The 22746-nt window shown below is 57.5% G+C and overlaps 1 protein-coding gene across 3 annotated transcripts; it reads left to right on the forward strand.

The window, feature by feature from the left end:
- The first annotated feature begins 541 nt into the window (after nucleotides 1–541).
- Nucleotides 542–21872, forward strand: TRIT1 (tRNA isopentenyltransferase 1). 3 transcript variants are annotated; one of them, XM_090057311.1, is made up of 11 exons: nucleotides 542–698; nucleotides 9601–9741; nucleotides 10490–10588; nucleotides 11000–11148; nucleotides 13097–13239; nucleotides 14112–14223; nucleotides 14453–14565; nucleotides 15124–15201; nucleotides 17013–17122; nucleotides 17427–17631; nucleotides 21332–21872. In XM_090057311.1, exons 1-11 carry the CDS (start codon nucleotides 582–584, stop codon nucleotides 21466–21468), a joined length of 1404 nt encoding a protein of 467 aa, XP_089913437.1. In that variant the 5' UTR covers nucleotides 542–581; the 3' UTR covers nucleotides 21469–21872. The 3 variants fall into 3 exon arrangements, with proteins under 3 accessions (XP_089913437.1, XP_089913438.1, XP_089913439.1); XM_090057312.1 differs by lacking the exon at nucleotides 17427–17631; XM_090057313.1 differs by lacking the exons at nucleotides 17013–17122; nucleotides 17427–17631.
- Nucleotides 21873–22746: the final 874 nt, after the last annotated feature.

Raw genomic sequence — 22746 nt, forward strand, 5'->3', positions numbered from 1 at the left:
CTCCCCTCGGCCTCGCGCCGGGGTCGGTACATTTGTATGACAGTTTTGCAAGCCCGGCTGTAATCGTGGCTCCTCCAATGACAGCTCTCCTGCCCCATGCTGGCTTTGGGGGGGATCCTACCTCTCCCTGTTGCTATGGCAAAAGATGTCTGTTGCTAGGGGAAGAGCCATTCCCCCCTTCCCTGCTCGGGTTGGTTGCTGGGGGAGCAGTCGCGGAAACCCTTCTGTTGCCGTGGGGACAGCCTCCTCCCGTGGTCCCCTTGGCAACAGCCTCCCCATCCCTTTCTCCCTGTTGCTAAGGGAACAGTCTCCCACTCCCCAGCTCTCCCCGTTGCCGGGGGGGGGCGTCTCCGTGGCAACCGCCTCCCTCCTGCTGCCCCGTTGCCGCGGCAACACCCGCGTCCCCTCCGCAGCATGCCTTCCACCCCCGTTGCTATGGCGACGAGCACCCCCTGCGCCCCCATCGCCCGGCTGCGGGGCGGTGCGCGGCCGCGGCCGGCGGGCGCCTCCCCCCGGCCGGGATGGGGCGGGCCGGGCCGGGCCCTTCCCCTTCCCCTTCCCGGCCCGGCCTCGCCGGGGCCATGGCGGCGCTGCCGGTCGTGGTGGTGCTGGGCGCCACGGGCACGGGCAAGTCCCGCCTGGCGCTGCAGCTGGGCCGGCGCCTGGGCGGGGAGATCCTCAGCGCCGACTCCATGCAGGTACCGCGCGGGCCGGGCGAGGGGCCTGGGCCGGGGCCGGGGCCGCCACCAGCACGGGGCCTGGGCCTGGGCCGGGGCCGCCACCAGCACGGGGCCTGCTCGAAATGGAGCAGCTCGTGGGGATTTCTGCCGGGCAGCCTGGGGCTTGGTGGGGCCGCCACCAACGCTGGGCTTGAGGGTCCGTCCCCCCGCCCCAAGGGCCCGCTCCCCCGGCTTTCCCACCTGCCGGAAAGAAAGCAGCAAATGGGGATCTCTGCACACAAGTTTGGGGCTTGGCCCGGCTGCCGCAAACACCGGGGTGGTTTTCCCCACGCGCTCAGCGTCCCGCGGCGGGTGGGGGTCTCTGCAGAGAACGCCCCGGGGCTTGTCTGGCTGCTCCCCACCGCCACCAGCACTGGGGTTGAGGCCCCCCAGGCTTTCCCACCTGCTGGAAATAAAGCAGCGGGGGGGGGATCTCTGCAAAGAGGGCGGGGGGCGGTCTTGGTTTGGCTGCTACAAACACTGGGGTTGAGGCCCCCCCCAACCCCCCAGGCTTCCCCCCCCCCCGCCCCGGGGCTTCGTCTGGCTGCTCTCTCTGCTCCCCACCCCCTGCCCCAGTTTTCCCATCTGCCCGAAATAAAGCTGCTAATGGGGATCTTTGCAAAGCAATCTGGGGCTTGGTGTGGCTGCTACAAACACTGGGGTTGAGGGTGTCCCCGCCCTGCACAGCCCCCCAGGCTTTCCCACCTGCTGGAAATAAAGCAGCGAATGGGGGGCTCTGCAAAGACGTCTGGGGTTTGGGCTGGGTGCTCTCTGCTGCCACCAACATTGGGGTTGAGGTCCTCTGCACCCTCCAGGCTTTTCACCTCCTAGAAATAAAGCAGCTAACGGGGATCTCCAGGAAGGAGCCGGGGGGCCTGGTCTGTTTCCTCTCTGCAGCCAGAAACAGTGGAGTTGAGGGGCTCTTTGCTCCTGGGCCAGCTTTCCCACCTGCTAGAAAGAAACCTACCCCTGGAGCCTGAAAGTATTTGAGCCCTGAGAATGTAACAGGGCAAACTCTGTGCAACAGCCTTGTGTGGGTATAATTGGGCAAGTCATCTTGCCCTCGTTATCCTAATAGCAGAAGTGGGTTGGGGTCGCTGGGGGCTGATGTTGCATGTGGGCCTTACAAGGAGCTGGTGCTGCAGTGGGAGATGTAGGTCCCTCTAAAGGCAGGCAGGGCAGTGCCTTGGGAGGACGCCTCACAAGTGGGGATCCCTGGAGCCCCTCTGACCTCCCCGGGGCTCTGAGGCCTCCCGAGGGAATCCCCGTGTGAGCTTAGCACCTTCCAGCGGTGAGCAGAGCTGGGTTGCGGGTCCAGGCCCTGTTCCTACGCTGGGCTCTGCGTGGGGGGTGCTGGGCCCGAGGTCAGCGGCGCGCTCTGTGCACGGAGCTGGTGACGGGAACGCAGCCCAAATGAGACCAGCATCCAGCGCGGAGCTGGGTCTGAGTGGCCATAACACTGCTCCGGAGCGTGCCCTAGGTATTAAAACAATAGCAATAAAAATATCTTTGTCAGCAGCAAACGACCCCAGAGATCTTGCAAGGGACGATGTTATCTTGAAAGTCCTGTGATATTTTTGCATTCATAGCTGTAGCTCATTCGCATGTGCGTGGTGCCTGCCTTCCTCTGCCATTTGCACAGTGGAAATCCATGTAGGGAGCTTTGCTTTGGTTTTGTTTGCTGGCTCACACTGTAGCCAGACTTGGATTTCCCAGGCGATGTCCCCCCAGTGCTTGTTATTTATTTAAAAAAGGATTTTCTGGGGGGCGGGTTTAAATCCATAAATGGTGACACCGTCAATCCAAGAATCTTTTGAGGCAGTGTTACTTTTTCATCGCCTTGCGTTATTGGGTTTTTTTTCCTTTTAAAACAAATGCTGTTTCCCTGCCACCACTCTGTGTTTCCCCTCATCTGTGCTGCCTGTTTCTGGTTCCCTGTCTCACTGTCTGACCCCACTGGGATTAGCCTGGATGCACTTGCTTTTGGCTACTGATGCTCCTGCCGTGCTACAAACCCAAACAGCAGCAAGGACAAGTTTGGGCTAAAAACCTTTTTGGTCTTGAATCTAAAACAAATGATGAAAACATCTCTGTGCATGGTTTGATTTTTTTTTTTTTTTTTTTTTTTTTGACAGGGGCTTGAGTTTTAGGCCTGAGTGTGGTTGATAGGGTCTGATTTAAGACATCCTGTGAGCACAAGCATTGTCATGGGGCTTGAGCTGCTAACAATTCAGACACCTGAGCAAGGTGGGGACAGGAAAACCTCTTGGACTCAGAGAATAAGGCATCTTCCATGCTGGCTGGGACTGGGAATGAGGGGAGGCCAAGCCAATGTCCTGTGTGCCCTTGAGAGCTAGCCTGCTCACAGATGGAGCGATCAGCAGTTCACAGGGATTTTCATGGGGAGAAGTGAGCTCTGTTCTCCGGGATCTCGGGCCCTCTGTCTTGGGCACTGGGGCTTCTTTGAACTTGTGCAAGTCCAGGTGCTGGGGTTAGGCCTCTCTGCTCCAGCATCTTGTGTTAAACCATTGCCATGAGTGAAAAACCAGACAGATGTAGTTACCTGGATGCAAACATCCCTTCTGCAGACAAGCTCGGAGCATCACCCTGGCTCTGTTGGCGACGAGGATGTGTACTGAGAAACGACGGGGTGGTTGCGCTTTGAGTGGGAATGCCAACCCTGGGCAGAGTCGACTTCAGCTGCTTGGGTGTCATGGTTTGGCTTTGGCTGGTGTCGTAGAAGTGAGTCTGTGTCTGGTGGGGGTACAGGAGAAAAGTGGGAAATAAGTGGTGGTGGAAACTACCCCCATCCTCATGAGCCCCTGATTTAGGAACGGGCCAGGATTTTGTGGCCAGGAAGAGAAGGTCACGGTGAAATCAATGAAAAAGCTCCAGTCGCTTCCAGTGGGGTCATTGATTTCAAGCGTGTCTTGCTGACACAAAGCAGATTCTTCTTGCGCCCGAGATGCTCCGGGACCCCTGTTCCCTGCTCTGGTTGTTCCAGTTCCCACGGCGGGAACGTCTCCGCTTGGAGAATCCTGACTCCAGGCATCCAATGCAGTGCGGGCGGCCGAGTCCTCGTCAGCCTGATTTCTCCCTAATCTCGTTCTAGTGGGACTGTGGAGTGCCAGTGGAGCAGCCCGCTTGCTTTCATCTGTATTGCAGTGTGCTTTCTGCCTGGACTGCCGAGGCCCGAGGCAGCAGCGGAGCGAAGCCTGCATCTCGGAGGCTCTCAGCAGCCTGGAGGCGTGCAGCAGATCAGAGCCAGTGTGTCCCACTTGGGCTGTGATGTGGCCTTTCTTCTCCTTGGTGTTTTGCATGTGGAGTAGGTCTTGCCTCTGCAGAATAACATCCAGGCTCAGGGTGGGGGTGGCTGTGTTGGGCAGGGTGGGGGGAACGGGTGTTCTCTGTCCTTTCAAATCCCATCACTCACTCCCCAACGAATGCACCATTCCTAGACGCCTCTGTCCATTCATGGGAAGCACCCAGTTTGGGCTTTGCGAGCTCCTGACAAATGCTTGCAGTGTTTAGGCAGTTGTTTGAGTTGGAGCAGGAGGCTGGGAGAGCCCCCGGACCACCTGTTGCCATGCTAGCCTGGCACACGGGGACCCTTGCGTTTCCCTGGGTGGTGTATGTGGCAGAGGATCTGAGTCAGGGATTTCTTGCTGTGGTTCGGAGCCTGGGGCTGAGCTGCTGGGACTTCTGTTCCTTTGCTTACTTGTTCTGATCCCAACAAACTGCCCTCGGGAATAGCAACCGCTCTCCAGAGGTGGGAGAAAACCAGCTGAGAAGAGACAGATCTCCCAAGATTTCGAGCCCCTTGCTTCAAGGAAGATGGGGACAGCTTACAGTCCCACAGAGAGTGACAGAAATGATTTGAAGCCTGGGAAATGTGATTCAGTAATTTAGGATGATTTAGTTTGGAGAAGAGAGGGCTGAGGGGGGATTTGACAGCAGTCTTCAAATACTTGAAGGGTGGTTTTATGGAGCATGGAGATAAACTGTTGTCTCTGGCTGCAGGAGTCCGGCTAAAGAGCAGCGGCCTTAAATTGCAGCAAGGGAAGTCTAGGTTGGAGATTAGGAGGAATTTTCTTACTCTGGAGGTGGTTCAGTGCTGGAACAGGCAACCCAGAGAGACTGGGATCTCCATCCTTGGGAGTTCCTAAGAGCAGGTTGGCCAGATGCACTTGCCTGCAATGATTTAGTGGGGGATGATCCTGTCTTGAGCAGGGGGCTGGACTAGATGGGACCTCCTGAGATCCCTCCCAGCCTGACTTTGCTATGATCCCATGAAAATCTTATGGTTCAGCTGTGTTTGACTCCCAGGGGAGCTGTGAGAACAGGCCAATGTAGACCACGCTTTGTGGCACCCAGCACCTTAAAGGGCTCCATGGGGTCGGTGCGACCGAGTCTCTGGAAGATTGCACGAGAACTGTGTTTAAAGGCTTTTGCAGTGCTATGGGTACTGCTGGAGACCTGGAGCCCAGAGGCAGTGCAGGGCCTGGCGGGCAGTGCCTCTCCTGCCACTGGTTTGTGCTGTGGGAACCTTTCTCCCATCCCCACAAAGAGGACATAAGCCCCACGTGGATCTGTGCATCTTCAACGCTGCAGTGTCTTAGATGTTTATTGGGCCTCTGTTGCTGCAGCCTCTGAACCCTTCACAGTCTTTAAACCCCACACCTCGCCGTCTTCTCACATCGCTGCCCATAGGTGGGGAAATGCCTCAATCCCCATCATACTGCTGGGGAGCGCCGAGGCGCTAGCGCCATGTCCGCGCAGTGAACTCACCCCTGGCTGCAGCGCCCTCCAGCGTGCCGTGCTGCTCTGGCGCCGGGAGCCACGTAGCTGTGTCTGTGCGGCACTGGGCAGGCTGATGACTGAGCATAGGCCAAGCTAACTGGCAGTGCTAATTAGCCTGTCCGCCACATCCGTGCTGCTGCTGGGCACCGTATAGACGTGGCCTAAGTGACTTGCCTGAGGCCGCACACGCGGTATGTGACGGACGCAGCTCCCCCACCTCCTAGGCTGAGATCAGGCCCTGGATCAGCCCTTCTCCTCTTGTTCATCAACCCCTGCAACGTAGCAATGACTTCCCAGGTGTTGGCTTCGCCTTTTGTGCTTCTGGATGCCTGGCTCCTTGGGGCAGGGTGCCCGTGCCTTTGGTTTGTAGTAGCTGTCCCACAACACGGCCCTCCCTTTCACTGCAGGGTGCCAGTGCCTCAGGTTCCCCACTGTCATGAGATCACAATCCCCTCTCCTTTCTAAAGCACTTTGAGACCTGCGGGCGACTCTCCAGGTGCGGGTACAGCCCTCGCCACCCCCGTCCCCATAGTGTTTGCGTGCCGCAAAGGTGCTGGGTCTCTTTCTTGCCAGCCTTTGCTCTCGGGCCTCGGAAGAGCAGTTTTTCAGGCTGCAGCTAATCTGTTCGGGGGCCTTCAAATGCAACAAAGGTTTATCTGCACCGTTGGCTGAAAACGGGCCGTGTGTGGCGCGGATGTCTCGGCCGTGGGGCCCTGAAGACGGCCAGCTGGTGGAATCTTCCTCTCTCTTTGGTCTGGGTATGTAAAAGGCTCCCTTTGTTCTCTCCCAGCCCACACACTGACACCGCATTCCTCCTCCTGCTCTTCCCAGATATCGCAGGGTTGATTCTTGGGAGAAACTTGAAGGATAGAGCAGAAGCGGTAAAGGCTTTGTAGGCCGTGGGGGCTTTGCTCGGTCATTCCCACCCCACCCACCACCTCCTTAAACCCTCCTGCCAGGCCTGGCTTGGGGAGGGAAGGAGTGAGGCAAAGCCGGCTGACCTAATCAATAGGCTGCAGCCAGCCAGCTGCCTTTTGGGCCTCTCCTTCTGTCTGCTGCACGCACAGCTGGCCGGAGGGCCACAGGGCAGAGGGGAAGAACAGCTGGCCGCCCTCCACCCCATCATCTCGTGCTGCTTCCTGCCTGCAGGCAACCACTTTGCCAGCCGAAGTGGGTAACAAAGCGCCACGGTGCAGCAAGGAATTTTTAAGCGATGGATCTCCATCCGCTGGCTTTCCAGAGTGGCCAGCTTCTCCCTGTAGTGTGGTGGCTCTGGCCAAGAGCAGGGACCCTTGGTGGTGGGTCCCACACAGCTGCAGAACCAGCAGTGGCCCCTGGCTTGAAGCACTAAAGAGATGAGACCAGGCAGGGGCAAAGGGGTTATAGCACTGTGCAGGCTGCGTTCGTGCCCCAGTGCTTCCATTTGCAGTCATTTGGCACTGGGATGCCTCTGCTGGGGTAACTGCACTGGCTGTGGTAGAGCTGTCCTAAGAGGCCCTTCACAAGGCTGAAGGTGGTGGGTAGACATCTGAAGGCATCTTGAGGTCCCATGGCTGGGGGTCTTCTCTCTGCTGCGGGCCCTGCTGGGAAGAAGGGGTTGAAACTGGGTGGGGTGGTTTGCTTAAAGCTTAAATGGAGCGTCTACTCATTAACCTGCTCCCCGGCCCCATGCCTTTTGCAGGCAGGTCGCATCCGCGTGCTCCCTGGCTGCAGGGATATACTGGGGTTGCCTTCTCCCACCAGGCCAAGGCCATTCTGTTCCAGCCTCTCGCCCGTCCCAGCTCGGAGCGGGGAGACACGCAGCGCTTGAACACTTCCTCCGTGGAGTCCGGCCCGGCGGCTGGAACCTCAGCCTACAAAGCAGAGCCTCAGCAGTAGCCTGGCACAAAGGGGGCCCAGTCCTCCGGAGCACGCCACGGGCTGATGGCTGAGCAGAAAGGGCTGATTCATGAGCAGCAGCTCGGGCCACGTGGGTTTGGGGGGCGCCACGGCCCAGAGCCCTGCTCTGCTCCCTGCTTGTTTGCGACGCAGCTGCTTTTCGGTGCAGGCTGCCAGCAGCATCCGGGACTCCCTGCGCTGTGCCAGGCTGGTGCCAGGGGCTGCGAGCACACGGCACTGAAGAGACTGGTCTGTGCAGAGCGCTGGGGGCACGCAAGGGCAGAACAACGCGTGCTATTGAAACATCCCCCGCCATGCCTCGAAGCGGCATCTCCAAATTGTACCCAGGGCTCTGATTGTTGCACAGGGGTGTTGCTTAGTCTCAGCTGTGGCTGCGGCATTTACGCAGCCCAGAGGTTTGGGTGGGCACAGCCCGAGTCCCCGGGTGATGGCAGAAGGACCTGGCTGGCGGCTGCCCATACTGTCTACACAGTGATGGACTGGTCGGCTGCAGGCAGCCGGAGGTTTGTTCCCACTTCTCCCCGCAACTTCCTATGTGCCTCGGGAGCTTCCCAAACAGGCCAGCCCCATTTCCCATCCAGGGCAGGAACGTTGTCCCTGCCTCTGTTGTCCAAGGTGCTTTGGGGAGGGGTTGAATGAATAGCTCTGTGGCACTAGACTCCCTGCTTGGGGATACTGATAGCCAAGGGCTGCAGACGCTGGATCCGAGAGGCTGGTTGGTTGGATGCCTTGCTCTTCCTCTAAGGGTGTGGTGCGGTCTGTGGTCCGTGACAGTGTTGCTCTGGTTCATCAGGGAACAGCCAAGGCACATGTGCAACATGCCGTCCCTGCAGGGGAGGCTCATGGGGCAGATAGATGTGTGCCAGAGATGCCTGTGGAGATTAGCTTGATGCTATTGGCACACTGGAGGGCTGGGATTTGCCCTGCTGCCCTGGGTGGTGCTCACAGCGCAGAGGGAAGGGAGCAGGGTTTACCTGGAATGGGATAACGCAGCTGCTACCAGAGCAGAGCAGCTTTCCTCTGCTATCGCTGGCTCCTGTGATCAGACTGCTGTCCCCCGAGGTGCCCTCTAGCCTGGGAACTTCACGCCTGGAGCAGCAGGGCTGGGCTGGGCTGGGCTCATGTTTCCCTGTGCTAGACAGAATAGTATCACGGCCCCATCTCTTTGTGGGGCCTTAGGTCTGGCGAGCTCCCTGGACTTTGCAGACATTAGTAGGCTTGATCTGCATTTCTCCAGGGACAATGGGCAGGCAGTACTTTTGCCCATGGTTACCCAGGGAGCGTGGAGGGGCCCGGGTAGAAGTGGAGCAGCTGGGATCTTGCTGGCCTCCAAGGTTTAATGTGCCAGTGCTAATCCTTCCTTCCTGGCTGTGAGGCTGTCTGCCTACCAAGCCTCTGCAGCTCATCCCTGCAGGCGGGTGGGCAGGGCTCCTTTGGAGCGCTAATTGCTCCTCCCCAGTTGGGTGATGGGAGGCAAGGAAGTCTCCAGGGCTAAGAGGGGCTCAGTGCCTGAGTCTGTGCTCAGGCCCTGCCGCTGCTCCCAAAGGCCGAGAGAGTCTTTGGCACTAGTCTGTTGCCTTTCAGGGCTCATCAGCCCTATTTCATATGTGGGATCTGCTAGGAGTAGAGACTAGAGCTGGGCTTTGGGCTCCTGCTCTTGACAGCGGTGTTCGCACAGGATTGGAAGGAGGATGTGCCCAGCTCTGCTGGCATTTCTGGTGTGTGTACCTTGTCCCCTCCAGCTAGACCACCCTTGTGCTGAGGCCGGACCACTCGGCCCTCCTTGGCACCATGCTGCCCTTGACTGCATGCTGAGATTCGCATCTGCACCAACCATGCAGAGATTTTGGTTCTCACCTGAGGGCCTTGACTCCTGTTGTGACCCCTGGTTAGATAGAGGAGGTGGAGAGAGGTTTCTGCAGCTCTCCATCGTGTGCCTGGCTGCATCCCCAAGAAGGGGGAACAGAGATAAGCCTAGCTTTTACTGCCCCGGTGAGCCTGCCTCCAATTCCCATGCAGAGGGCTCTGTGGAGCTTGTCACATAGAGCTTGGCAGGAGCCACAGTCCTTGTCCCTGAACAAGTCTTTATGCTGTGGGCCCAAGGGTGTGCGTGTGTGGCGGGCTCGGCAATCATGGGGGCTTGAACCTGGAATCCCCTCCATGCCCTGCCTGTGTTCTCCAGGTGTACAAAGGGATGGACATCATCACCAACAAGGTCTCTGCTCAGGAGCAGGCGCTCTGCCGGCACCACATGATCAGCTTCTTGGATCCCCTCGTCTCGAACTACACCGTGGTGGACTTCAGGAACAAGGCCGAGCTACTGATATCCTTCCCCGGGCTTCCCTCCTCCCACTGCTCCCCAGCCTACTCCCTGCTGGCAGAGCCAGGGAAGGAGCCCCTAATTGCCCAGATGGGCTCGTTCCAGGCAACCAAGAGCGACTGGCGCTCTCTGGAAGCTAAACCTAGTGTGAGCAAAGGGGGCAAGCACTTGGGCTGCTGTGAGCTCTGCTCTTAGGGTTGGCTGGAGAAGGGGCCGTTCATGTGGGTGTCACAGGGCCAGGCTCATGATCAACGCCAGGAGCAGTGGCATGCACTGACAGTGTGATAAGAGCACGGGCATGTGGTAGTAGTGGTGCCACCAGCCCAATCAAGGGCACTTGTGTTTCAGGCCTGCCGGGTGCAGCCCTGTGCCACTAGCAGCCTCAATGTTGGTGGCCAGAGGGGACGGCGGTGGCTGGGATGCGGTGAGGGTGTTTCCCCGGGTGGGCTCAGGCCTGGGGAGGTCTCCGGTTTCATAAAGCCTGCATAGAATGGGAGTCAGTGCCACCCACGCCCTGTGCACAGTCACCTCCGAGCCCCCAGCCCTGCATTGCTGCCCCCCGAGGGCATGGGTGCGTGTTGTGATGCCATCATTGTACTCATGAGCTGGCTGTCCTAGCCAGTGTGTAGCTGGGCCCTCGCTTCCCTCTGGCTCTCCTCCACCATTGATTGGCAGTTGTCAGTGCTTTAGTTAGAGCCCCACCCCGCCCGCCTCTTTTTCTGGTCCTGTCTGCTGCTCCTTAACGCTGTACATCAAGGACATATTTTCCCGGAACAAGTTCCCGATTGTGGTGGGAGGCACCAACTACTACATTGAGGCTTTGCTTTGGAAGGTCCTGGTCGACACCAAGGTAGGATCTTGGAGCTGCTGGGAACCAACCGTGGGTGTAGGGGGATCCCGTCTCCATGCTGGGTCTTGGTTCCCCTGCCTCCCTTTAAGAGTCTGTCCTTTGGGTGGTGGGGGCTGCTCTATTGCAGAAGGCTCACCTGCTTATCCCTAGGGAATGATGTGGAGCTGAGGCCTTCTGTTACCTGAGGGGCCTGGAGTTCTTCCCCATGCTCATAGGCAGTGGTGTTGCATAGAGCCAACTCTGCTCTCCCTAGACATCACGGGCATTTATCCCCACTGGCCCCCCCATAGAGGAACCTGCTGGTCCCACATGTCCCAGGTTCAGGTTGTGGCTTGGGGAGTCTCTCGTGCTCTGACCCATGCCTGGAGGAGCAGACGCTCCAGCTCACAAGGGCTGATATCCCATTCTCAGGAGAAGATCAGCCCTGCCCCCAGGCTGGCCGTCGACAGGAAGGAAGAACTGGAGAAGCTGGATGGCCAGGAGCTCTACCGCCGCTTGAGCCAGGTGGACCCAGAGATGGCAGCTAAGCTACACCCCCACGACAAACGCAAAGTGTCCAGGTGAGCCTGTGGCACCTGGGGAGAGCTGATCCCCAGGGGCATCTAGGGTGATCGGAGCCGTGCTAAGGAGCATCCTTCTCTGCAGGTCTCCCATGCCTTCTCAAGCCCCATTGGAGGGCAGTGTTCGCCCTGCATCCTGTCCCTGCTCCAGCCTGCTTTCGAGAGAGGTTGTTCACTGTACGGGGTATTGCCAGTACTTGTGTCAAGTGGTGTTATGGCCACATGGCTCATGGTCCGTTGGGTGGGACTTGTGCTGGAGGCTGGCTGCAAGAGGGAGCAGGGCATAGGTTAGGGAGGTTGCAAAGGGAGGTTGCAGGCGCAGAGGGCTCTGGGTTCTGATCTGTGCCAGGAAGGCAGCAGGTGATGCCAGTTTATGCAGAAAGAAGGCATGAGGGTCCAGCAGGGCTCAGGCTGTCTGCATTGCAGCTGGGTGGGATGGCAACAGGAGTGGGGAGAAGCCTCCAGCACAGAGGCATTTCCACTGCTATCATGGCCTCACTGGCTGAACCCAGCTGACACCTGCCCTCCAGATTAGGACCTGTAGTCAATTGGCTCCACGATGGCAGGCAGCCAGGGGGACTTCCCTGCTTCAGCCCCAGTGAGGGCAGGGCATGGAGGCTCTGCTGTACTGGAGTTCAGTGTGGCCGTGTTGGCAGCTGCATTCACACCTTGGGGGACCAACCCATGGCACAAGGGGCACAGGCAGCCTCTGTATCTGGCACTTAACAGACTGGGGAAAGGACAGGTGGCACAGCAGTAGATGAGACAGAAAGCAGAGCAGCAGATCAGGCAGAGAGCAGAAAGCAGAGCAGATGGGCACAGCATGGAGCAGCAAGCAGAGCAGTGGATCAGGGATAGGAGCAGCACTCGAGAGGCTAATTGGTGGCACGCCTGCCAGGCAGGCTGGCTCTTGCTGGCCCAGAGAGTGCAGAGCCTAGAGTTGCTCTGATGGGAGAGGGGGTGACAGCGAAGGCACCTTGTGGTATCCCATAAAGCCAGGGCACCTGGAGGGTTCCCTGGAGCTGTTTGTAGCCTCTGAGATTTATAACTGCACCGAGCAGGCTTCTAGGAAGCAGCCAGACCTGGCAGCACTGAGCCTGGCAGCCCAGAGCTGCAGGGAGCTGATCTCCAGCTCTTCTCTTCCCTTCTGCCCAGGGAAGGCATGGGGGATGCTGCCTGCGAGGAGAGCTGGGATCTGTTCCCTGGGGCTCTGACCAGGAGCCAGTGTTGCAAATGGCCCCAGGAAGACTGGCCAGCCAGGGCAGGCCCAGTGGTCATGTACCCCATACCCCACGCAGCACCTGCCCCAGGCAGCGACACCAGCCAGTGCTGCAGAGCCTGGCTGGCAGCCAGGCAGGCAAGGCTGGCCTCAGCCTTCCTTCCCGGGGCCTGTCAACAGAGGAAGCTGCCGTGCTGGCTGAGCTGCATACTTCACGCGGTGGGAACGGCACCTGGGCCAGACTGGGCTTGCCACCTCTGCCGGGCTTTCCCAACCCCACCCCGAGGTGCTGGGGAACAACACCCACCCCATTCACATGGCAGGGAGGTGCAGTCAGGATCCGACCCATTTGGCTCGCATGGAGCCACCTCCCCACTCCTGTCTTCACCAGCCTGTGGCCTGCAGCAAATGCCTCCTGGAAGAAGCAGGATGGGAGCCAGCACCTTGGCCCAGCCCCCACTGGGCCCGTCTTGGCATCATCGGGGAGTGGGGGCTCTGGGCACCTGGGTACCATTGAGGAGCCCTGTGCTGGCCCTGCCACAGCCCCTGGTGCTTGGCCGGCTGGCTGGGGCTTGCTGAGGGCAACAGGCCCCTTGAGGGGGGCAAAAGACTGTGCATGTGGGAGAGGGTTGGGTGCGTTTTGCATGCAGTTCCCAGTGCCGAGGCTGCTGGCGTGATGCTAATCTCCTGACCCAGCCTCTCTGTTGGCTGTCTGTCTGTGTCATACAGGAGTCTGCAAGTGTTTGAAGAAACCGGGGTCCCCCACAGCACGTTCTTGAAGCAGCAGCAGCAGGAGGAAGGTGGGGGCCCACTGGGGGGCCCGCTGAAGTACCCCAACTCCTGCATCTTGTGGCTCTTTGCGGACCAGGCAGGTAAACAGCAGATAAGGGGCAGGCCGGCATTGCCAGGGCATCACCCCCTGGAGCCAAAACCCTGACGCAGACCCGCTGCAGTCTCCCACTGAGCCTGCATCATGACCGTGCCTGGGGTCCCTCTGAGCCCTGCGTGTTATGGGCTGCTGGTAGCTGGAGTCTTTTCCTCCCTTGCTCAGAGGAGCTGTGAGCTGCCCATGTGGAAATGGCCACACAGGGACTTTGTGCCTCAACCAGCAATAGAGCTGGGGTTGTCTCATTGCAGTGATAGGGGCTTGCCCCGGCTTCTCTGAGAGCAGGATCGGGCCCATGGAAAGGTCCTCTCAGGCCTAGTGGCTGCATAGCCCATTATTGTTCCCATGCTTTCACCATCTCCCTGAGCTGGGCAGGATAAGCATTCCTGTTTTCCAGGCAGGGAGAAGCACTGCAACTCCTTGGAGGTGATGCTGCGCGTCATCGGCAGCACCGAGATGGACCTTGTGGGTGGAGGGGGAATCTGGGTCCATGATGTCTAGCCATTGGATCCTCCCAGCCCATTCCTTGGTCAGAAAGATGATAGAGGTGGGGCTGGATGGGACTTCCAGAGGTCACATCTAGTCCAACCCACTGCCTAAGGCAGGATCAGCCCTGTCCAAACCATCACGTGCAACGTAGAACCACAGCCAGCTGTTCTCTGAGGGGCTGTGGGCCCCCTCGTCCCCTTTCAGGGGAGAAGGGCTCAGCGTGGGGTTGAAAAAAGAAGGGGCAGCAGGTTTGGGAGTCCAGAGGAGTCTCCATTGGAGTGCAGAGATGTCAGGGCTTCCCCTGCACATGGGCAGCATGCTCTAGCATGCATGTGAAGCAACTGCTGGGCGCTCTCTGACCCTTGCCAGTTCTGGACAAACGCCTGGACCAGCGGGTGGACACCATGCTTGCGGCGGGGCTCCTGGAGGAGCTGCGAGACTTCCACAGGCGCTACAACCAGCAGAAGGTGGCTGAGAACTGGTGAGTGCACCCCAAGCTGCGGCTTCCAAATTGGGTGGTAAAATTGACCCAGATCCTGTCCTTGGGTTGTGGGGAGGCTGATGAGGTCACCTCCACTTCCATTCCCCCATCAGCAATGGCTGTGTCACCCCAAATCCAGCGCTCCCCCCGCAGAGAGATGGAGCCCTGGCCTCTGCCACTCGCTGTAGGGGAGGGGCGCTGACCTCCTGCCTGTGGCCTTCTGCTCCAGCCAGGATTATCAGCGCGGCATTTTCCAGTCCATTGGCTTCAAGGAGTTCCACGAGTACCTGGTGACCGAGGGGAAGTGCTCGCCTGAGACCAGCTCCATCCTGCTGGAGAAGGGTGAGGACTGCACAACCCGCTGTGCCCCGTTCTACGCCTGCGCGGTGCTGGGAGCTATGGTGTGTGTGCTGTAGCCGCCAAGTGACGCCAGCTGCCCATACCAGTCAGCAGCCCAGCCGGGTGTCTCCTGGCAGGGTCTTAGTCTACTCTGAGCTCTGGGAGGGGGTGCCTCCAGCCCATGGCTCCGAGAGGTTGCTGGCTGGTGGGGGACGGGCTTGGTGGCTTCCTGAGGTTCCTTATAGCCCTGTGGACTCTGTGACTGTCCCTAGAGCCTTCAGGGCTTTGCCCAGATGAGTTTTAACTGCCCCGGTGGTTGGTTTTTCTCTCACTCCTCTTGTGGCAAGACCTCTGTGAGCCTCAACAGCACTGGTGCCCTCCCATAAGGCGTGATGACTCCTGCCTTGGCTGAAGCCAGGCAGTCTGGTTGTGGCAGCCCTTCACTCTCCCAGCATCACTACACCCATGTCATCTCCTACCCGCAGCTTTATTTACCTGGGGATTTTTAACTGCTGGGAGTTTGGCTATCACACTTTTTTTTTAATTCCTTTCATTTTAAAGGGATTCAGGCCCTGAAACAAGTGACAAAGAAATACGCCCGAAAGCAGAACAAGTGGGTCCGGAACCGCTTCTTGCAACGTAAGCCCTTGGCTTTCACCCCTTCCTTGCTCCCTTCCTCTCCATACCCTGTGGAGCATCCTGTGCCCTGATGGTTGGGGTGGGCAGGTGGCTTCCAGCTCTGCTTTGGCAGCCCCTGGCCGGGCAGGTGCTTTGCAGGCAGTGGGGAAGCCCTGAACTCTCCTGAGGTGGGTGGTGGGTGTGAAAGGCGCTGTCTCTGGGCTGGGCCTGTTGGTGCCCCCCTCCCCAGGCTCCCTTCTGTTGTAAGACTGAGGCAGCTCTCTGGAAGGGAATGGCTTGTGCCAAGGGGCAGCTGAGGTGGCATGAGGTCCCCTGGGCTGGCACAAGGGAGAGTCCTGGGGGGGGGGCATTTCCCCAGGAATTCCCTCCTTGTGAGTCTCTCACCCTGGCCTTCTCCAGCCAGGCTTGAGGACACCCCCTGGTATGTCCCACCCCACCCCCCAGCCCCTTCTCTGAAGGGCCTCTGGATATGTCCATGCAGCTTGGGGCTTATCAGTGTGGGCTGCCCATGGAGCTCTGTCTGCCTGGGACCTTGTTTCCCTGCCGTCCCAGCCTGGTCTGCATTCACACCCCTCCCAGCTGCAGCTGAGGAGCGTGGGCATCCTGCCCAGGCCTTCAGAAAGCCCAGACACTTCACACTCTCTCCGTAGCACCCCCTCCCTTTCCCCTTTCAAGGGAAGTACCGCCCCCCAGCAAAACTCCCGCAGGGAAGAGCAATTAAACCCTTCAGCACTCCCCCACCCCCAACCCACCCCTCTTTGCACTCGGTGCTTCTGGCAGTCCGAGCCGTGTCTGCATGCAGCCCCGAGCGCTGCCAGCCAGGCCATTCTCCTCTGAAAAGGGGTGGCAGGGGCTCTGCCTAGCATGTGTAGCTCTCCCCCTGTGCCTGCACGCGTCCGGCCGAGCCCAGCTGACAGCTGCCCTCCAGATTAGGAGCTGCAGTTGATTGGCTCCATGATGGCAGGCAGCCAGGGGAACTTCCCTGCCCCAGCCCCCCAGCCTTGGAGCAGGTCCAGCAAGCAGCAGCTGGGAACCGAGCACTTGTTGAAAGGTGCCGGGTAGGGGCATGGAGAAAGGGCCAAGGCAAAGAGAGAAGAGAAACCCAAGCCAAAGGGTGGCTCTGAACCAGGTGCAGCGCTTCCCCGGGGCCAGGTGCGAACCACCCACCTCTCCCCTTTCTGGCGAGGGACAGGTGTGCTTCAGATTGGCCCCTTCAGAGCCTTGTTTGCATCAAAGGCAGCACCTGCCGGATGCCAGCATGCCGTGGCCTTGGAGGGCTTTGTCCCCTGCCGCGAGACGCCTGCCCCGCCACTCAGCAGGTGTGGGGAGGCAGGAGAGCATGCTCTGATTGCAGCCATCCGCACGTGCCCAGCAGCAGGCATGTGCCCAGGTCGTGCTGCTGCAAGCAGCAAACCTCCCTCCTAGCCTCCGGGCCTCCTCTAGGAGACCTCAGAGCTGGAAAGCGGCTGGTGGCTGTGGTGGGGCCTGTTTGCATGGCTCATGGAGGGTGGGTGGACTCTGGCTCGCTGCCCTGCCTATTGTTTTGGACTGGACGCAGCCCCATGGCTGCTCAGACCAAGGTGCTGATGCTCCAGGATGCATGGTGCCAGGTCCTGGTGGCCCTCAGTCTCCAGCCATCCCAGCTCCCTGGACTCTGCTGTGTGCGACTTGTGGAGCACAGGGGGTAAGAGATGTGGGTTCCCCCCCAGGTACGTCCTCCATGAGTAGCACGGTGCATGGGAAACGCAACAGCCTGATCAGCCGGTGTAGCTGCTGGCCCTTCACTGCTGCTGGTGTGTGTGTCTCCCTAGGCCCTGGGTACAACGTGCCTCCGGTATATGGGTTGGAGGTGTCTGACCTCTCCCGGTGGGAGGAGAACGTGCTGAAGCCCGCCTTGGAGATTGTGGAGAGCTTGCTCCAGGTACTGAGTAGCCCGGGGCTGTGGCTGGGACTCTCTTGCTGATTGCCTCTTTGCTGGGGGCCTTGTTCTCTCTCCTCTGCCCCGGAAAGCAGCTGTCTCCAGGGCTCTGAGCTTAGATGGAGCCTGTCTGGCCTACGTGGGCTTTCTTTATGCATCTCTAAGCTCCAGGCTTCCCTTTGAGAGCAAAGCCCCCCTGTCGCTGTATCTCCAGACTCAGGCTCCCTCTGACAGCTCCCTCTGACACCCAGCCATCCCCTTGCCTTGCGCTGGGCTGAGACTGTCTCCCTCCCACCAACCCTGGCAGCTCGGCATAAAACTGGGGCCTTTCGAGCCCCCTCAGGTAGAGGCGACAAGGGAACCATCGCCAACTCAATGCAACATTAACCTCCAGGGGAAGAAGCCGCCGGCTGACCCTGTGAAGATGGAGCCTGACATAAATGAGAACAAACGCAGTCATCACATGTGTGAGCCCTGCAACCGAATCATCATTGGGGACAGAGAATGGGCAGGTAGGATCCTGGGCTGGGGGGAAGCACCTGTGGCCACCTGAACAGACGGCTGACTGGAGTGAAGGGCACAGAGTGACTCAGCTCTCTCTAAAGCAAGGCGTCATCTGCTGGGATCTGTTCCTGGCCGTAGGACCTGTGTCACATGCTGTCAGGCTGCCAAAGGTTGTTTACAGCCCTTTTAAAAGAGCAGCCGCTTGTGTGCCTGGAGGGGGTGCATAAGCCAAGGCCCAGCAGCCATCTGGCAGCTCCTTCCTCCCCCAGCCCCACTAGAAAGAGGGAAGCGTGCAATGCCAGGGGGTGCTCCAAGTTTTAAAACCTTTTTTTTCTCAGCACGGAGCCTCTGAATTTGCCAGCCCTCGTTCTGGCCTGCTGGATCTGATTAGCCACAGATTGGGCTGCTCTTTTATAAACTCACCTGGGTCCTTCTGAAATCCGCATTACAGATTCTATGCCGGGAAGTTTGCAAAGAGCCCGTCTGCTCCAGTGCTTAAGGTTTTTGTGTTAAAATAAGAAGAGACAGGCGTCCCAGACTTATTTTTAACAGAGCATGTTTCCTTGACTTTTTTTTTTTTGTTGTTGAGGGGGGCGGGGGTTGGATTTTTAAGAATTCTTTTTTCTTTCCTTTGGAATTGGGGTCTTTGTAGCAAATTCCCTGTCCCTGGAAAGCTGCTTCTTCAAAGTGAAGTAGGTTAAAAACTGACCAGTGACCAAAGTGAAACGGGGAGGTGGAGCTTTCTGGTCTGAGCCAAGAAACGCAGAAGGTAGATGCAGTGTAAACAGAGCAGGGGTGATTAGATTGTTAAGGGCGTATTTAGCCATATTGAGAGAACGGCGTGAAACTCAGAGCAGGAAGTCTGTCTCTAATTGTCAGAGGTTCTTTTTAGATCAATAGATAGATCTGTCTATTTATAGGGCTAGCTTAGCAATACCTCGAGGATGCCCACCTATGCGGGAAGTAGGAGATGCCGCAGAGGGCTGAGAACGGGTCCCACGTTCGTAGGCGCAGAAAACGCGAGCGGGAATTCTTCCTGGCGCTTCCAAAAACAGCAGTTACAGGCCAGGGCCTTTCTTCTCTGGGCGCAATCCAAGACACCCATGAATAATATTTATTTCTCTTGAGATCAACTCTGTGTCCTCTCTGCCCAGCCATCCTTGGCGCGGACTTGCAACGGACAGGGAAGGTGCTTGAGGAATTGAACCATAACGTTCCTGTTAAATGTGCTGTTGAAATGCATGAGACGGGAAGTGAAAACGTTAGTGGGAGCGGAGTTGACTGGCAGTCGGGTTTCTGAAAGATCGCCCAAAAATAGTTTCAGGAACTGCTCCTGAGAGTCCTGTCCAGCCTGAGGTTTTTGGGGTGTTTCTCTGTTTTTGGTTTTTTGTATGCAATTGATATTTCCTGTTTGAAGCAAAGCTCTTGCGAAGGGCAGGAGACAGAAAACAGTCCCCCAGGCATTCCCCCCCCACCGTTTTTTGTTGCAGCCAACTTCGCCATGGCTTGTAACAGAATATTGCTGGGGAAGTGTGATTCTGTGTCAAGGTGATGGTGACCCTGAAGTAGCACAATAAAAGTAGCAGTTTTGAATGACTTTCATTCTTTCGAGAGAAGAAAGGCTGGAGCATGCACTAGGGACCCCAGCTTGGCAAACTCGTGGAGCAGTGTCCTTGTGTAGCGCTAACAAATTGGTCGCTTTAACAACGCAGACGTAGATAAAGCTGGAAAGCCCTCCCAAGATGGACGTGGGTATAACTGGTTCTGGGCCAGTAAAGCGCCTCTATACTGGCATAGGGGGCTTCTACCCCAGGAGGGTTTTTTTTCCTAGGGTAAAAAGAGCACTTCTCTGACCACCCTTCTTCTGGCTGGCAAACGTTTTAAGTGCAGTCGATGGGACTGCTTATATGGTAGAAGCTAAACTCAGTTGAAATATGTGTAGGTTTGAGGCCCAACTAGGGAATCAGGCCAAAGCACAGTGGTGCCAGGGGTTTGCACTGCCTCTGTAGGTCCCTGCATTAGCTGTGGTGCTGACAGAGTCCCTGGGATTGTTGGCTTCTCTCCTTGATGCCCTAGCCAGTTGTGCAATTCCACCACGTAATGAAATATGAAATGTGTTTTGTAACCATTTGTTTTCCCTGCTCTGTCCCACTGCAGCTGGCCCTGTATAAGATGAGCGGTTTGGCAAGAGCTTTGCCTGGGGGAGAAAAAAACCCTTTCCTGAACATGGTGTGCAAGAGAGATGTGGGTGTGTGAGAGAGAGAGATGTGGAGGGGTGTGTGATAAGCATGTGTGTGCATGAGAGATGTGGGTCATGTGTGATAGGTGCGTTAGAGATGTGGGCGTGTGTGATTGTGGGTGTGAGAGATGTGGAGGGGTGTGTTAGAGGGGTGTGTTGGGGGAGTGGGGGAGAGAAATGGGGGCACGTGTGATAGGTGTGTGAGAGATGTGGGCATGTGTGCGATAGGTGTGAGATGTGGGTGTGTATGTGGTAGGTGTGTGGGTGTGTATATGATAGATATGTGTACATATGTGTGATAGGTGTGTGAGACATGGGTATGTGTGATAGATGTGTGCATATGCATGTAACAGGTGTGAGAAATGTGGGCATGTGATGGGTGTGTGCATGCATGTGTGAGAGATGTGGGCATGAATGATAGGTTGTGTGCATGTGCATGATAGGTGTGTGTGATGTAGGTATATGTGATAGGTGTGTGTGCATATATGATGTGCATGTATGAGAGATGTGGGCATGTATCTGATAGCTGGGTGTGCATGCATGCAATAGGGGTGTGTGAGACATTTTGTATGAGGTGGGTGGGCTTGTGTATGATATGTGTGTGTGCATATGTGTGATAGGTATGCGTAAGGGAGAGATGTGGACACGTGTGATTGATATGCATGCATGCATGTGATAGGCATGTGTGTGAGATAGGTGTGTGTGCATGTGCATGAGACAGAGAGAGAGAGATGTGGGCATGTGTGATAGGTGTGTGAGAGATGTGGCCGTGTGTGCACAAGAGAGGTGTACATGTGTGAGAGATGTGTGATAGGTGTGTGCATGCACATGATGGGGGTGTGCATGTATGTGTGAGAGATTTGGGCATGCATGATAGGTGTGTGTGTATGTGCATGATAGGTGTGTGTAATGTAGGCATATGTTATAGGTGTGCATGCATATATGATGTACATGTATGAGAGATGTCTGCATGTATCTGGTAGCTGTGTGTACATGCGTGCGTGCGATAGGTGTGTGAGAGGTGGGCGGGCATGTGTACGATATTGTGTGTACATATGTTTGATAGGTGTGAGAGAGATCTGTGTGAGAGGTGGGTGGGCATGTGTACGATATGTGTGTGTACATATGTTTGATAGGTGTGTGAGGGAGAGATGTGGACATGTGTGATTGATATGCGTGCATGCATGTGATAGGCATGTGTGGGAGAGATCTGGGGTGGCTGTGTGTATGTGATAGGTGCGTGGGTGCATGTGTGAGAGAGAGAGATGTGGGCATGTGTAATAGGTGTGTGCACGTGTGTGTGTGAGAGAGAGAAACAAATAGTGAAGGGGCATAAGAGCCTGCTTTGGTGGCGGAATAAGCACCCACTTGCTTGCCCCCCCCGGAAGCAGGGGGCGCTTGGCTGCATCAGGGAGTCACTTTCCCAAGACGCTCCGGGGTCACGCGCTGTGTCTCGCCCTTGCCCTCAGCTCACACCAAGTCCAAGTCCCACCTGCACCACCTGAAGAAGAGGCGGAAGCTGGAGTCAGAGCTCTGCGCTGCTGGAAGCCAGGAAACAGATGGTGACAGCGACGGGGCCAAGGACGCGAGAGAGGACAAATGCTAGGCACGATCCTGCAGAGCCCCTAATGCCGGGGGGCAGCCACGGGTCCCTGGCCTGGTCTGAGCGGAGCTCAGCGAGGAGCTGGAGCTGCATCGCTGTTAGCAGCAGGCGGGTGCTCCGCTCAGGGGAGGACTCCCGAACTCCTGCCTGAGCTGGGCCGAGCCTCCAGGGAGCCTGTGGTGGCAATATGGGTGGCCATGCACCGTCCCAGCCCCTGCACGTAGGTACTGCTGCTCGCACGCAAGCGTGTCGTTCTCAGGGACAGAATTACTTCGAGCTCGGTTCAGCCTAGGCCAAAAATGCAGGCAGGTGCATCTGGCTGCCCATGCTGCTTTTTGTTTTTGAGGCTGTTGTGGGAGTTTTTTACATCTAAATAAAGGTAAACTGTTGGTTTTTTGGTAAAGTGACCAGCTGCTAATACCAAGCAGTCTCCGCTTTCCCTGGGCAGGTCATGGATATGTGAGACATCCCTAGTCCAGGTCTGTTTTCCAGTCCCTTGTTCTGCACGTGGTGAGGGGATTGAGAGCGTATCCTCGGTGTGTTGCAGGCTGAAAAGGGGCCTTTTTCTAATGCACGCTGCAGGGAGGGAACATACATGGAGTCCCCTCCATAGATGGGAAGTGTGGGATGGTCTTGCCCCAAAGTTTACAACAGCTGAGTATGAGCAAACCCCCCAGTCTCAGGGGTCTATGCCGTGGGAGATGCCTCGTTCCCACTGATGCCTGGGAATCAATGCTGTGTTTGAAGCAGCTCTGCTTCCCTTGGGTTTCCTTGCTGGCAGGTTTGACCTGGTGGCAGATGCATGCGTTTCCTTCCTGACAGATCAGAGGGCAGCAGCCGAGCCACCACCACTGCTGCCTTCCCCCGTGCACAGCTGAAACACAAGCCGCAATGTCCTCTTGCTGGGCCCCCCATTGCAAAGGGAGCAACTGGAACGTGGCTAAGGTTTCTCCCGTGTGGGCTTCTCGCCGCCAGAGCTCAAGGTGTTCCCGCAGCTGCTCTCAGTTCGCTTAGCACGGCCAAGACGAGACAGATGCTCCGGGCTGGGGAGAGGATGGAATTACCAGGAAGGGGACCCGCAGGCTGACTTTCTCTTGCCAGCTTGGGGACGGATCTGCCAGTTGAATTTCAAGTCTGCGTTTTCTAGGCCCATGCATGCGCGCTACTCCGCCCCCACCCCCACGCTTGCACACACATGCACACCCACCCCATGCATACGTATGGATGCATACACCCCATCTCACATGCGCGCTCACATGCATACACACCACTTGCCAGCAC

This window comes from Crocodylus siamensis, chromosome 7 (genome assembly GCF_052110815.1).
Source record: "Crocodylus siamensis isolate JL-2025a chromosome 7, ASM5211081v1, whole genome shotgun sequence".
In the NCBI taxonomy this organism is placed as follows: domain Eukaryota; kingdom Metazoa; phylum Chordata; order Crocodylia; family Crocodylidae; genus Crocodylus; species Crocodylus siamensis.

Coding starts and splice junctions, on each gene's coding strand:
- TRIT1 (XM_090057311.1), top strand. CDS start 582: ATGGCGGCGCTGCCGGTCGTGGTGGTGCTGGGCGCCACGGGCACGGGC. Junction 699..9,600: donor TCAGCGCCGACTCCATGCAG/GTACCGCGCGGG, acceptor TGTGTTCTCCAG/GTGTACAAAGGGATGGACAT. Junction 15,202..17,012: donor CCGGAACCGCTTCTTGCAAC/GTAAGCCCTTGG, acceptor GTGTCTCCCTAG/GCCCTGGGTACAACGTGCCT.